Source organism: Poecilia latipinna, unplaced genomic scaffold (genome assembly GCF_001443285.1).
Source record: "Poecilia latipinna isolate Pla-1442-1.1 unplaced genomic scaffold, P_latipinna-1.0 Scaffold1078, whole genome shotgun sequence".
NCBI classification, from domain to species: domain Eukaryota; kingdom Metazoa; phylum Chordata; class Actinopteri; order Cyprinodontiformes; family Poeciliidae; genus Poecilia; species Poecilia latipinna.
Window position 1 is genome coordinate 139,104 of NW_015113694.1, and position 14,391 is coordinate 153,494.

Below are 14,391 nucleotides of genomic sequence, written 5' to 3' on the forward strand. Positions count from 1 at the left end.
TTTTATTAAAATGCAGTCCTGATCATAGCCGCTTAGTACGTTTAGCAAAATAAATCAAGATTGAGCGTTGTTACTGAAAAGACAAAAAATAAAAAAATAAAACAGGTAATGGTTTGTTGTTGATTTTTTTTTAAATCTGGAAAATCTTTGTGGTCTTTTTTTAAAGTTTTTAATCTACAATGATTTCCACTGTCTACAGAAATCTTACTCCCTTGATTTTTTTATTAAAATGTTGAGTCCAGTTGAAATAAGACAGTTTTTGTCATTAGAATCAAAATATTTTTGGCACCCAAGCCAAAAAGTTTGGACACCCCTGCTGTAACCATCACCAGTGTGCTGTGGTGTGAAGCGTTTGCCCCCTTCCTGATTTCCTTTTTTATGTTTGTCTCACTACATTTTCTCGTTTAATAATAAACACCTTCATTTAAAAAGTGTTTTATTATGTTTAAATTTAAATTGGTTTGATTTTCTGAAACACTGGAATGTGACAAACACACAAAAACAGGAAACCAGGAAGGAGGCAAACATTTTTCACATCTCTGTAAAAAGAGGCAATCTTCCATCATTATGTTATAATTTTGATTAAAATTTTGATTTATTGTGACAACGATGAATTCCAACTGATGACGTCTGGTAACCTCAAAAATGATTTTCTGCTTTCATCGATAAATATCAGTAAATTGAATAAGATCAATAAATGTGCAGCTTAGTGATGAGAATCACTTCCTTATGTAACTGATGCACTGAAGAGCCCGAATCACAACAGATAAGCTTTAAAAGCAGGTTTGAGTTTGTTACAATTACCAAAGGAACAAAACAAAATACAGCAAAGACACAATAAATATCTCTAAATAATGTAAAATCTTGAGTCTATATCACCCATCCCTATTAGATATGTTCAATTGTATCGAATTAAAATGGAAAATTATGTTCAAATCACAATACGTAAAGAACAAAACATCAATTACCAAATTTCAGCACGAAGAAAATATTAGAATAAGTTGAAACAAAGAAAATGAAGGTGATAGAAACAAGGAAATCTGGTTGAATTGAAAAACAAATGTTCTCCTTTACCAGTTTGACGAAACAAAAACTGGACCCAGCTTTCATGTTTAATGCCATGAATAACCACCAATCTGGTTCCTTTTCTGCATGACTGACTCGTTTTCTCACCGCTTACCTCAGCATCGGCCTCAGGATCCCGTTTCCGATGATGAAGTGAAGTTTCTCCAGGTTGGAAGTCGGCCGATCTTCCAACATGCTGTTGCCGTGGAGACCGTGCTCGCCATCATTGAGGCGCTTGATGACCTGAAACGCATAACGGCGTGTTTGTTTTCTGTGCGTTTTGTTTTCTACTCTACCAGAGGCGGTCCTCCTTCTCTCCGTCCAGACGTCCTACCTCCTCTGTGATCTTGGATTTCTTCTTCAAGGTCAGGGAAACCAGTTTGTGTCGGAGGCTGTTTTTCTTCAGGCTTTCAGGAGGAGTCGTCTCAAGGGAAAAAAAACAAAAAAACACTCTTAAACAAAAGACTAAACGATGAAGATGTTTGGCAAAAGTAAACAAAGTGTTGATAAATAAGCAATACAAGCTAAATTTTACACACTTGCATAGGTTTTCCTCTCATTTCTGGCAGAATATTTTCTGCTTACATTCTTATGTTAGATGATTAATATTAGACTCAGTTTTTATCTTCACTGTTTACTGTAACATGTGAGGCTACGTTCACACAGCAGGTTCTGATGCTCAATTCTGCTTTTCTGCTAAAAATCGTTCATACTGCTGAATAATGCAAGTGCAGTTAGATTTCTGTGTGAATGTTTACATAACCAAAGAAGAAGAAGAATGCTGACGACACACAGCAGCGCTCTGTCTACCAAAGTAACAGCGTACTTGAATTTTCACAATAAATCGAGACTATCGTCTTTTGTTCCTAATTTTAAAATAATAATGATTCCAGAGTAACTAAGCTGTTTAAATGTTGACCTCTTGACCTCTCGTCCTCACCTCCCCCTCCCCTTGCAGCGCCTGCAGCTCCCTCTTGTGGGTTTTCTTCCCCAACGTCTCGTAGATCTTGGTCATGACGGGGATCTTCTCGCTCCCGTCACTGATCGCCGTGTGGTACTTTGGCTCCGGCAGATCTCCCATGAACCTCAGCACTGTGATCCAGACGGCCAGCGCAGCCTCACAGGGGGCAAAGGTCAAACACATTTCATCAGGTTCCAAGGGAAAAACGTTTCTCAAAGGAAAGCGTTCACTCAGATTTACCTACTTTTGATCAGAACCAGCTGAGCTGATAGTGTTTAACGTTTACATGGAGACAGAAGCGAATGCAACAAATGATTATTTTAGTAATCGATTATTCTATTGATTTTTTGATGGTAAACTGATTAATTGAATAAGCACATTTCCATATTCTGCAGATTTTTCCTTTAACCCCTTAAGTGTTTTTTATACAATATCAGAAATATGTTAAAAAATGTAAATAAACAAATAGTTCAATTATTTTTTAAATTAGAAAAATATTTATTTTTGCAAAAATGAAACATTTTTAGGCAAAAAATATTGCCTGGAATATTTTTGTACACTAAAATGCAAATGACCTTTTTTGAGTGTGTAAACTGTAGTCAATGATTAAGTGATTACTAAATTACTCAACGATTATTTCAATAATTGATTAGTCTTGATTAATCACATTAATCGTTTCAGCTCGAGAGGCAGGTTGTGTAGTTCAAAGTTTATAAACTGACCCCGCCTCATTGTGCTCAGTGCCACCCGCTTAGTGAACTATTTTCATCATCTGATGAAAAGAGGAAGCTTTAAGTTTCCTCTAAACCTTCTGACCGGCCAGAAAACTCACCAGCTGATCTCCCTCGTCCTCGTGGAACAGCAGCGGCTGCTTGAGAGGCCGGCGAACGTAAGTGTGTGTGGTGGTGCCCTGGAAGTAGGTCGCTGCGTATTTGGCGAACTTGTACTCCGATAAATCCTCCTCTTCGTCATCTTCAGGGAGAGGAAGAGCCTCGTCCAGATCCTCCTCCACCAGCTCACGATGGGAGTGCTCCAGGTCCTGGAGGAGACGGGGAATCAGTCCCTGACACGCAGGAAAGCCTGACCCACAAACTCCTACATTTATCTTTAAGAGGTTTTATATGCAAAACTAAAGTTCACTGAATTTTTTCCTTTCCTGTGTAAAAAAGTAAAGAAAATTCCACAGATAAGTCAGACTGCAGGTTTGAAAAAGCTTTAGCCACTTACATTTTCTGCAACTGTAACCCGAAACACTTAAAACAAAACAGAAAGAGCAAGATAACAGGAGATACAATGACAAAGTCTTAGGTTTTCAGGGGTAAGTATGATGAATTTTGGACCTTTTGTAAACTATATTTATTGTGGATGTAAAAAGACATTTTTTGTTCAAGATGGCTCTGTGAATTACAGGACTTCAGATCACATCATGATTATATCCTCCTGACTACCAGGAAAAAAATATTGTCCAATCACCAATTTTGTTAAATCCCAGTCTTTGTAAGGTAATAAAAGGTTTTATGCACTTACTTTGTCTCTTCCCATAAAATGTGTTATTACTGATGAATACCATTTTTATGAATTAGAAAAAGATACGTACAAAAGTCCCACCCCTTCACATGTGGTATCATTGAAAAGCCCTAAATGTCCTCTCTAGATACCAAAATGAATTAATTCAGTAGAACGCAGGGGGTGGGAGATATTCAAGTTTAGAAATGTCCTCTACAGAGGACAAAAATGAACTACTGGTAGTCAGGAGGATATGACTGATTGGTACTACAGGTGCACTGATTGCAGTTTTCTGGCCGATTACCGATCTTTACAAAGCCTGACCTTCAGATTCAGATTTTGGCCGATTGATACTCGGTAGTAAAAGGTGCTTTATTGAGGTCAGTTCACCTCGAATCCAGCCGGCGCCTGGCCTTCCTGTCCCGGTAACGAGTTCGTCGTCCCCAGGAAGCCGAACATCTTGTCCACCATGTCGGAGTCGTTGACGGGCTCCAGCCGAGCCTTCTCCATCTGCTCCACCAGCTCCTTCTTCTTACGAGCTTCCTCCTTCTCCTTCTTCTCCCGCTCGGCGTCCTCTTTAGCCAGCTGGGCCAGCCGCTCCTGGAGGAGGAAATAATCAGATGCATGAACAGAAGTGATACCAAAGACTGACAGCTGCAGGCGCCAACATCAGCTGTATTTATTCTGTGAACATCAGAAAGATGAATAAGATTAAACATTCTCCAACATATGTTTAGATGTGTCTTTGGTGTCATAAATGCGTCACCTGATGTTTGCGTTCAGCCTCAGCTTTCGCTCTTTTTGCAGACATTTGGTTCCTCAGTTTTGTTTCTTCAGCCAGACGCATCTTCTCAGCCTCCAGCCTCCTGCGGTACTGATTAGTGGAAAATGAGGAAAAGAAATGAAGAACATTATAGAAAATTAAAACATATGAGGGCATGTTTTCACTTTTTTAAGTCAGCAGAAATAAACCCAGATCTGGTTGATTGATCATGATTCTCAATAGGGACTCACGTCTGACCTCATAATTAGTTTTTCAGTTGTGAAAGAGCTGTAAGGCAAGCCATTTTAACATAAAATCTGTTTTACCACTTACATTCCAGATATCTAAAATTAGTTTATCACCAGATGTATTACTAAATTAGTGCTTATATTTTGAGAATACCTATTTGAGATCTCTGATTACATTCTGGCTGGTATAAATGATAACTAATATGTACAGACGCTTAAATTCAAATTATCTAAAATTCATTACTGTTTATCTGAAACACATATTTCAGATAACAATTAAATTGTGACCAGTCATACAGTAATTTAAGTTATTTCTTTTTGTTCTGACTAGTCATAATTCAAATTTTAAAAATATTTTAATTAGGAGATATATAGACTTGACTAAGGCAAATTAAAATGAAGATATCTTGAAAGCAAATGACGACTAGTCAAAACTAAACTAGAGATATCTGGAGCGGGAGTTCAAAGTTCCTTTAAAAGACTAATTCTGACTAATTCAGCTTGACATATTGTAGTTACAGATGTGTGACTTTTCAAATAACAAATCCATTGACGTCATTATATCTTGAAAGGAATTTTGACTCGTCAAAATGTAATCGAAGATATCTTGAATTACTGTTCTTACTAGTCAGAATGTGAATGCCGATAACTTAAATTACCATGCAGGATAGTGAAAATGTAGTCAGATCTGGTGATAGCTCATTTTTAGAAGTGCAGAATGTAATTACAGACAGTCAGATGAAACAGATTTTGTGTTTACCTCGCCCTTTAGCCTCTTGTACAGCCGGCGAGCGATCATGCCTCTGGTGTAGGCCTGGATGGTGATGACAGCCCACAGCCGGTGCCTGAACGCCCGACGCACCAGGAAACCTCGGCAGCGGCCCTGGAAGCCCGTGATTCGCTGGCGGGCCACGTGGTACGACGCACACAACTTCCTGGAACGAACCAGAGCCTGGAGGCGAGAAAAGCCGGCTCGCATCTGTCAGGATGAAGGAAAGAGAGGAAGAGGCTTTTAGCTTCATGATATTTGGTATTTTTATTTACGCTACTGTGTGTTAGAGCTGGGCGATGTGGCTTAAAAATAAAATATCTGATAATTTCATACCAAATTAAATTTCCAATTTTAATAGATTTTTCTTAAAAAGAAATTGTAAATGACAAAATGTATTCTCTAAAACTGCCTTTTTTAATCGTACCTTCTGTGAGCTGACCTGAACTGAAAGTCCAAATGATTTGAGGCTGTAAAACACGGGCGGACGTCACTCTGAACTAGGGCTGCAACTAGCAATTATTCTGCTGATTAAACTGATAAAAAAAAAAAAATTGCCACATTGTGCAGATTTTAGATTTAGTGTCTAAAAGCATTTTTGCACAATAGTAGGAATACATTAGAAGATGCAAATAAACAAATAATTCAATCCCTTTTTCAAATAAGAAGATACAAATTGTATTACCTAAAATGCAATGACAGAATTACTTTGGTGATTCTATGTCCTGATAGTTTGTAGATTCATCTTCAAACATCAATGTGTGAAACAGCTCAGCCCTTTCTGCTTGACTTAACATCCAAACAGTGCAGGACTGATCTGGTGATTATTTTTTGGGATTTATCAATTAATAATTGGACAGCAAAATTTGCTTAATAAAATCTGAACCAAGGTGAAGGTAAAATCATCCCACTTGAGGAAATCTGGGTAGAACATACTTACAACGTTTTTTTATTATTATTTTGGTCAAATTACTACTCTAAATATGTTGTTTTTTTTTCTGTTGTTTTTTTTTTTTTTGAGTCGGTATACTCCAGTTAATTAATTGACTGCAAAATTAGCTAATTATTAATTGTGATTAACTGACATGACGGCGGTAAGAAGTGGATCTTGCCGGTGACCTCATCCAGTTGAATGAAATTGTGATCGACAGAAACTACCACGTTTGTCTGCATGAAGGAAACTGGTAGAAAACATTACATTTTTTGTCACAACAACATTTATTGGTTGTCAAATCAAAGATCAGTAAGTGAAGTTATGCTTGGTTTTATGTGTGTAGATTCCAGCCGTAGTTCTGTGGCAGCATGAAACCATGTGCTGCAGTAACTGCAGTATTTACCTCTAAGCACGTTTTTATGCTAATTTATTTTTAAGCATTTTCCTGAAGGCAGATTTTCACAAGCAAGTATTATGTAAGTCATTGCTCCCCTGCTTTATACGTGCAAAATGTGTCTGACACAGCTTTCCTACTTTGAGTAACTGATAATCAATGATTACATTGGTGAAAAAATAAAATGTATATTTTCCTAAAATTAAATCTTCAAAAACAAAAAAATTGATCAATCAATAAAACTGATTTATCGCCCAGCCCTAATCTTTGAAATCCATCCTCACAGCTCCATAGCTCTTCCTGCACAGGTAGCCTCTCCATGTCTTCTGGATCAACAATGCTGACTTCTTCATCCTCAGGAAGTTAGATCTGATTAAAAAAAATACAGAAAATTATATAAAATGTTACGATTTTTGTTTGCCTTTAAGAGTTAATAATCTCTCCTTTACAAAATGGCTCAAAAACAAGCAATAAATATAACATTTTCTCAAATACAAATATTTACAGTATTCAGGTGATAAATTTGCAGAAGGTTTAATTAATGTGTTTAAAGGGATGCAGAGTACCTGTCCTTAAAGCCTCGCACCACCTTCTGGATGAGGATGACCTTGTCTGTGATGGCTTTATCTCTCTCGATCTCCAGCAGCATGTCATGATGATCCTAAACCAACAGTAAAAAAAGACAAACTAATGTTTTCACCTCTGTTCCTCACTTTTGACACCAAGTGTGAACTTGCTGCAGAAAAAAAGCAACGTTTGGACAAATTCAGCACATCATCACACATAAAAATACCAGGAAACATCTTTAATACGAAGCTTTGATGTTGCAGATTTTAACTGACTAAACAGACAAAAGAGGTTTAACACACTGAAACTGTTTCCTCCAGTGACCTCAGCCAGTCCTGAGGAGGAAGTGGTGTTACTTCCCTGCACTTTCTCCTTCCTGTTGAACTTCCTGTCCAGCTGAACACCAAGGTCTGACACTTGAGTATGTCATTTAACTCTCAAACTAAAATCCCCAACTTTCCACACGTCTATCAGCACACCCGGGTCATTTAGACCTAAAACACACACATCAAAAAGGAGTGTGTTGTATTTTCTCCCCCTAAAAGTCACTGTTTGGTAGCTTAACAGTGACTAACAGAACTAACATTACTACTTTTATCCAAATAAAATTATTTGAAGTCTGGAGCAAATTTGCTTAATTACTTGACATAAACTTTGACCAAATAAGCAGCACATTTTGCCATGACAGAAATGAAACTTCAAATAAACAAGAAATAGTTTAGAAAACATAATTGAAGGTGATAAAACACATCTGTAAAAATCAAATATTTTCTTTACTCGAACTCTAGGTCGCCTAAAAAGTCTGATATGTTGGTGAGGTGTGAATGCACAAACAAACTCTGATGTGGGACAAAAATGTAAACTCAGAGTGCCGGACTACAGCACAGGGCAATAAACATGGCGGAAAGCTTTGCAGAGAACACAGAGGAGAACAGCCTATCAGCACCGGCTGAGATTTCCATTTAGCCCGTTAACTGACGGGCCTCACCAGTGACCTCTGAACTCAATATCACATCTGAGCTCACTGAGTGGAAATAAAATGTATACGTTTACTAGAAAGTCAGATAAAGATCGAAAATAAAATAAAAAAACACAAAGAACAGGAATCAAAACATGCTGTCCTTCCTGTCACTGGACGTGTAACTGGAAACAATCACAGCAGAGCTTTACCACTGGGATGAACTGGTTCATTTCCAGTTAGGTGCATTGAAACCACTCTAAAAAGGGTTTATTTAGCTACAACAATGATCTGTTTTAATGTTATACATTTATATTATGATAACTAGAGCTGGAATTGGAATTGAACTGTAAAATTCTAGTAAAATTCAAGCACTTTTCAATGATTTTAAAATTTCCAGCATCCCTTTGGAGATAAAAAAAAAAAAAAAAAAAACACAAATAAACCAAAAAAAGACAATTTTGATTCATGATTATAATATAATTTATAATTGTTGTTAATAATATCCTTTGATAGTATTCTACAATTTACAGCAGGGACAAGGTAAATAAAAACAGTTATGTTTTGTAATGTCTCACACACACCTTAAACATCCGACTGGTCCGAAAACAAAACATTAAATTATCAAAAAAAAATCCCCAATTTTAACAACCTTTATTGTATAAAATATGTTACAATTACACTGATCAATAAGCCATTAGGAATAATAAATATTGATCATATAAAAGCAACCCAAACAAATCGTGTTTAAAAGAAGAAAAAAATCTCTCAAAAAATGTTCTCAAGATTTTCTGGCAATTAGGAAAAATAATTTTGATAATTCCAACTAACCTAAAACAGGAAAGGTTTAATCTGATCAGGCAGTGAGAAAAAAGTTTGTCTTTTTATTAGGTGTATGAAAATATCTGATTTCAAATAATTTTCCAAATTTAGGGTTTTAATCAAACGTTAGATTCCAGTTTATCACAAGAATGTGCAGTTTCAAGGACTTCATACATTAATGAGGCATTTCCAAGGACCCTAAACCTGAACATAAATGGTTCTGGATTTCATTGGACCGCTTTAACATGATCCTGTAGCAGGTTTCTCCGTTAATGGGAAGTTACCTTGAGGAAGATCTTGGTTTTTCCCATCTTCCAGTCGTCGTCTTTGCCGAGAACGGCCTCAGCGATCCGCTGGCAGGTTCCTCTCAGGTCCTCCTGCCCAGGGAGAGCAACAGGGAATTAGTTTCTAAAATTCTCCCGGAATTAAAACTTCCTGTTTTTGCTGAGGTGGAACTCAACAGAAGCATCATCTTTTCCACAAGGTGATACATCTAGCACTCAGTAAAGCAAAGCTCCAGTGATCGGGTATTTCTACAGATCTCTGACTGTTATGAAATAAATTTAATTTGTTATCAACGTAATAAAAATGCATCAGGTTTTTTTAATTTATTATTGAAGGAGATCTATTAAACAAAATTAACCTTTTGCATGTTTTAGTTCTTTCATTTGGGTCTAAAAGCATACAAGCACTAATCATTTTTCAGACTCTGTAAAGAGAGCCGTTTCAAAAATTTTCTGATTACTAAGTCACAGTCGGGGAGAGGAGACTATATGGTTACCTAGCAACCCAAGCTGAGCTCAAGCACGTTTGGTCAGCTGGTTTTACCGCTGCATTTGCTGGTCAATGGCTGCTGGAAAAGACAATTGTAGAGATAAAGAAGAAATCACTTGCTGCATTTTTGTTGGTTAGGCAGGAGGCTCCACTTCTGCTTTTCAAAGAGGGATGGTTGTATAATTGCGCGTCTGTTTGCAGCAATTTTTACATGCGAGTGTAAACGCTGAGTTGTGGGCGTGGCCAGCAGAAATCCTATTTGCATTTAAAGTGAAAAGATGCCCGAAAAATAGGCAGAACTGATCAGATCTAAATCTTATTATCCAAGAATGAATTTGTGCAAAAAATATAATGAACATCATTTGCATAGACCGTAGACCTATCCTAGCCTGTTCAGGATGTTATGTCACTTAAAAAAAAAATGATTCAGAACACAAAATATCACAATCATCACAGGTATAAGGACAAAACTGACACAAACATCCCAGAATCAGAGCTCAAACGGAGGCATCTGACTAAACAGAGCATGAGAGGGAGGCTGGAGAAACAGGGACACAAAGGGAGTCGCAGGAAAGGAATCTGTGGGAAAAACCCGTTGGATAAACACGGATCGGATCCTGACACCAGGAAACACTCAATGGCCCACGCCTAATTTCCAAAACCTGTTGTGGATCTGCTGCAGCTGGAGAACACTTTAACATTTCTCCTGTTAGTACAAGGAGAACAGAGTAACGCAACATGAAAGCAAAGGTTTATTTTTCGGTAGTTTGTCACACTCTTATCAAAAAACAGCTTTTATTTCTAAGACAGAAAAACAGGCAAGTCAAATTCAAATTTAAAAATACTTTATTATTCCCAAAGGGAAATTAAATGAAGCCTCTCACAATTACGTGAGAGATAGTCATGAAAAAGTATATACTTTTGGGTTTCCAGAGTGATATTAACCCAAAGAACTACCATCTTGTTTAACAAGCGTGTTTTACAGCTTCTGCTTATTACTTTGTCATTTAATTCAGGTCAACTCACAGAAGAAATTATTGAAAAAAATATATATATTTTCTTACATTGTAAAATTATTTTAAGAGAAAAAATTGATTAAGAATTGGAAATACAATAGAATACAATATACTTTATTGATCCTGAGGGAAAATTTCTTATTAGTTGACAAGCTGCTCCATCCAAGATGTTAAATATTAATAATACAAATAAAACCATAAGGGATCAAATTTATAAAATATATATACATACCTAAGAGTGATGTAAGCGATTTATTGACTAAATACGAATAAATAAAATAACAAGCATCAATAACAATCAAATTTGTTAAAATAAAAATCTAATCTGGTTTTTAAAAAATTGGAGATTTTATTTTTAAGCCACATCGCTGAGTTTTTCCTCATGCATGGAAATACAGATTCCACATGGAGCCTGACGAAAATGATCACGATATAAGCATTTCCTATCAGTTGATATCTATAATTATTGATTTTTTTGTTTGTTTTGAATATCTGAAATTCTGCCAAACTAGTGACATGACTTTTCCTGTTTTATCAAGAGCTTTCACTCCACAATGTTGGTTTTTATTGTTAAGCAGTTATGAGGCGAAACCTGAAACTGCTGCTGTGGAAGTTACTCAGCAGGTTGTTGCTAGGTAACCAAAGAATGAGAGAGTTAGTTGATTCCACCCACCTAGCTTAGTTAGCTGTGAGAGGCCGAGCACTTAAAGCCTTTTCTCTGCCTACGTCTCCCAGAATGCTGTGCGATTCTGGATCAGAGTTCAGTGAATATTTTATATATTGAATATTCTATCTATCTTTTGATATTGACCACGTGTCTATTGTGATATATTGTTATTGATTTATTGTCCAGATGTAATTTCATACTTCATTTATTAAAGAAGGAAGGAGACAAATAGAAAATCTGCGCGTTAAGAGGTAAAAAGTACAGCTTTATTTCAGATAGCCACAGATGTCAGCCCCACCTGTTTATACGCTGGTTTAACTCCAGGCATCAGCACCCGGTAGCGGTCTACAAACTCCACAAAGGTGTAGCGGATGGGATATCCAGCGCGCCGAATACGAATCGTCTCCATCATACCAGAGTACCTCAGCTGACGCACACACAGCTCCCGGTCAAACAGCTGGAAAACACACCCAGCGCTAACACGTTAGCTGTATGTTCAGGCAACAATGACGACTTTCAGGAAGGAAGGTGCTGGATCATATTTTCATTTTGTCCAGTCAATCAAAGCAAGTCTTGAAGGTAAGTTGCAAGTGAAAAGTTTATGAAAGCAGGAGTGCACCAAGAAATCGGCCCTAATTTCTATAACTTTGGAGGAAAAGCAATTAGCTGACAGATGCAGATGTGAAACTGATTTTATCTGCCGTAATGGTCAGAAAATCAACCATTGCTGGATTTAATAAATGAAGTGTAAAGGATGGTTAAGGAAAAATAACCCCACTGTTACAACTTGGCAACATGTTAGAGAAAAAAATAAAAATAAAAACAAAAATTAGTATCCGCAGGTCAGATTTTTTTTTAAAGAAAACTGCAATCAGTGCAGCCCAAATGTAAAGGTTGTCTTTTTTTACTATTATTAAAACATAGGATTTACAGGAACTTTATGTAAAGTTAAGCCTCATTTTCCTCCACAAACAATCACAGAAAATCTTAAAATCTTTAATTATTTTGATAAAATTGTTTTTATTCCAGGGTTTTTTTTTTAACAGTACATTGTCAAAACAATAAAATAAAAGAACATACACATGCTGAAGTGGAAACATACATTAGTTAAAAAGAAAAAGTTGGTCACCTTATTAACATGAACCGTACCATCCTACAGATTATGCTTAAAATATCAACTAACATATCCTTATAAATCTCCCCATATGAGCAAAATGGTTTGACAGTTAATTTCTTGCTAACGTCACGTAAGCAGCTTAATAAAGGAAAAAGAGCAGATACACACCATGGGTTTCTTGAACTCATTGGGTTTGATGCAGCGAACGAAGAAAGGCTGGCAGACGCTCAGAGTCCTCATCAGCAGCTCCAGAGATCTTTTAAACTGACTGCTGAGAGTGGGAGAGCGCTTCCTGGTTTCTGCCCCCTAAACACACACACACACACACACACACACACACACACACACACACACACACACACAGAACAGGACAACAGAAAAAAACTGTCAGCGTCAGGCAAGTTGAAATTTGCTGAGCTGTGACACAAACCAATTCTTTTGTCTTTAAATATAATCATTTTTCTAGCGGATACTGCAGCTTCACGCTGATTTAAAATAAAACGCTGTGATCTGCAACATTTCTGTAGAAAAAATAGATGCAAAAAATAAAAAATACAGCAATGATAATAAATTAGAGAGGAAATATATTGAAGTAATGGTTTATTGCCTTATATAGTAAATGGAATGCATTATTATCTTAATGCTATTAGCTTAGCATTTGTAGCTAAACGTTCATTCTGAGAAAGTGGAAATTGAAATACTTCAAATAAAGATCAACAGTAGAAAAAATATCCATTTGTTGAATTTTATTTATTTATAGCATACATTTTTGATAATTATAAAATAGCAATTGGCTGTAAATAAATGCTAATAATCAATAATAAATATAAACCTGTGTTACCTGCCTGTTATAATCAAGGATGAAAATGTTTGTAGATGCCTTTTGTGACCAGTAGAGGTCAGTAAACCATGTCTTTAGTTTGTATTTATGAGTTTGACAATAAAAAAGAATTGGTATAAAACTAGATGGTGATTTAAAGATGCAAATTTTGCTTTGGAGAAATAAATAAATAATGATTAAGCGTAATTATGTAAAAAAAAAAACACATTCAGGAAGAACATTATGATAAGAGATAATAAAAACACAAATAGAAGACACGTGAGAGGTTAAGAGGTAAAGTAATAAAATTTTCAGTTTGCTGGTTGCGTTTCTTTTAAAGACGGTTACCTTAGTGAGCGCTGTGGCACCAGGAGGATAACCACACAGAAACTGGCAACAAGCAGCACACAAAGACCCCACCGTACAGAAAGATTGAAGACAGAAAAAACTGCAAAGTTACTGAGAAACATGATTCTGAAACATGAGAGCAAACTCTGGCATGCAGAAGAAGAAAGAAACCACAATAATATGGAAACAGAAAATTAACTTTTGATTTTCTGTTGTCACAAATTAACTACATGAAGAGTTTTGAAGGTTTTAACACTTAGCTCTGTCAAATGAGGTTATTTAATAGACACACACTTTGGAAAACCAGGGATAATTTCATACATTTCTATAACTTCTAGAAAGGTTTATGATGTGTCAGTTACCATAGCAACATCTGCCTGGAAGATTTGCTTGATGAACTTGTTTTTGGAGGAGTGAACCAGCTGGATGATGTCTCCATACAGAGTGTCTCTGTTTTTCTCCAGGAAACCTGCAGGAATGACACAAACATGCAGCTTAAACACGCAGACATGTGAGAACATCCGCTGCTTGTTCAGTATCATTTTTATTTTACCAGCCCATTCTTGAAAGCTTGCTTCAAGCAAATTCAGTTACACAGTTCTCTTTGCTTTAAAAAAACAAACAAAAACACACATACAAGAATAAATTAATGAAGAAGCAGA

The 14,391-nt window shown here is 36.4% G+C and overlaps 1 protein-coding gene across 7 annotated transcripts in view; it reads right to left on the reverse strand.

Annotated features, from left to right (window-relative positions):
- The window catches only part of LOC106959425 (unconventional myosin-VIIa-like), a 58,959-nt gene that overhangs the window by 14,884 nt on the left and 29,684 nt on the right, over window positions 1-14,391 (reverse strand). For 5 of the 7 annotated variants that reach the window (XM_015051992.1, XM_015051989.1, XM_015051988.1 and 2 more), the window contains 14 exons: window positions 14,092-14,198; window positions 13,730-13,771; window positions 12,730-12,867; window positions 11,743-11,901; window positions 9,272-9,364; window positions 7,207-7,301; window positions 6,925-7,009; window positions 5,304-5,522; window positions 4,299-4,406; window positions 3,923-4,132; window positions 2,859-3,065; window positions 2,006-2,182; window positions 1,400-1,489; window positions 1,181-1,308 (listed from right to left, as the gene is read on the reverse strand). In XM_015051992.1, the coding sequence (XP_014907478.1) occupies window positions 1,181-1,308; window positions 1,400-1,489; window positions 2,006-2,182; window positions 2,859-3,065; window positions 3,923-4,132; window positions 4,299-4,406; window positions 5,304-5,522; window positions 6,925-7,009; window positions 7,207-7,301; window positions 9,272-9,364; window positions 11,743-11,901; window positions 12,730-12,867; window positions 13,730-13,771; window positions 14,092-14,198 (1,858 nt within the window). The remainder of the gene's footprint in view (window positions 1-1,180; window positions 1,309-1,399; window positions 1,490-2,005; window positions 2,183-2,858; window positions 3,066-3,922; window positions 4,133-4,298; window positions 4,407-5,303; window positions 5,523-6,924; window positions 7,010-7,206; window positions 7,302-9,271; window positions 9,365-11,742; window positions 11,902-12,729; window positions 12,868-13,729; window positions 13,772-14,091; window positions 14,199-14,391) is intronic. The other 2 variants (XM_015051990.1, XM_015051991.1) reach the window with 1 other exon arrangement.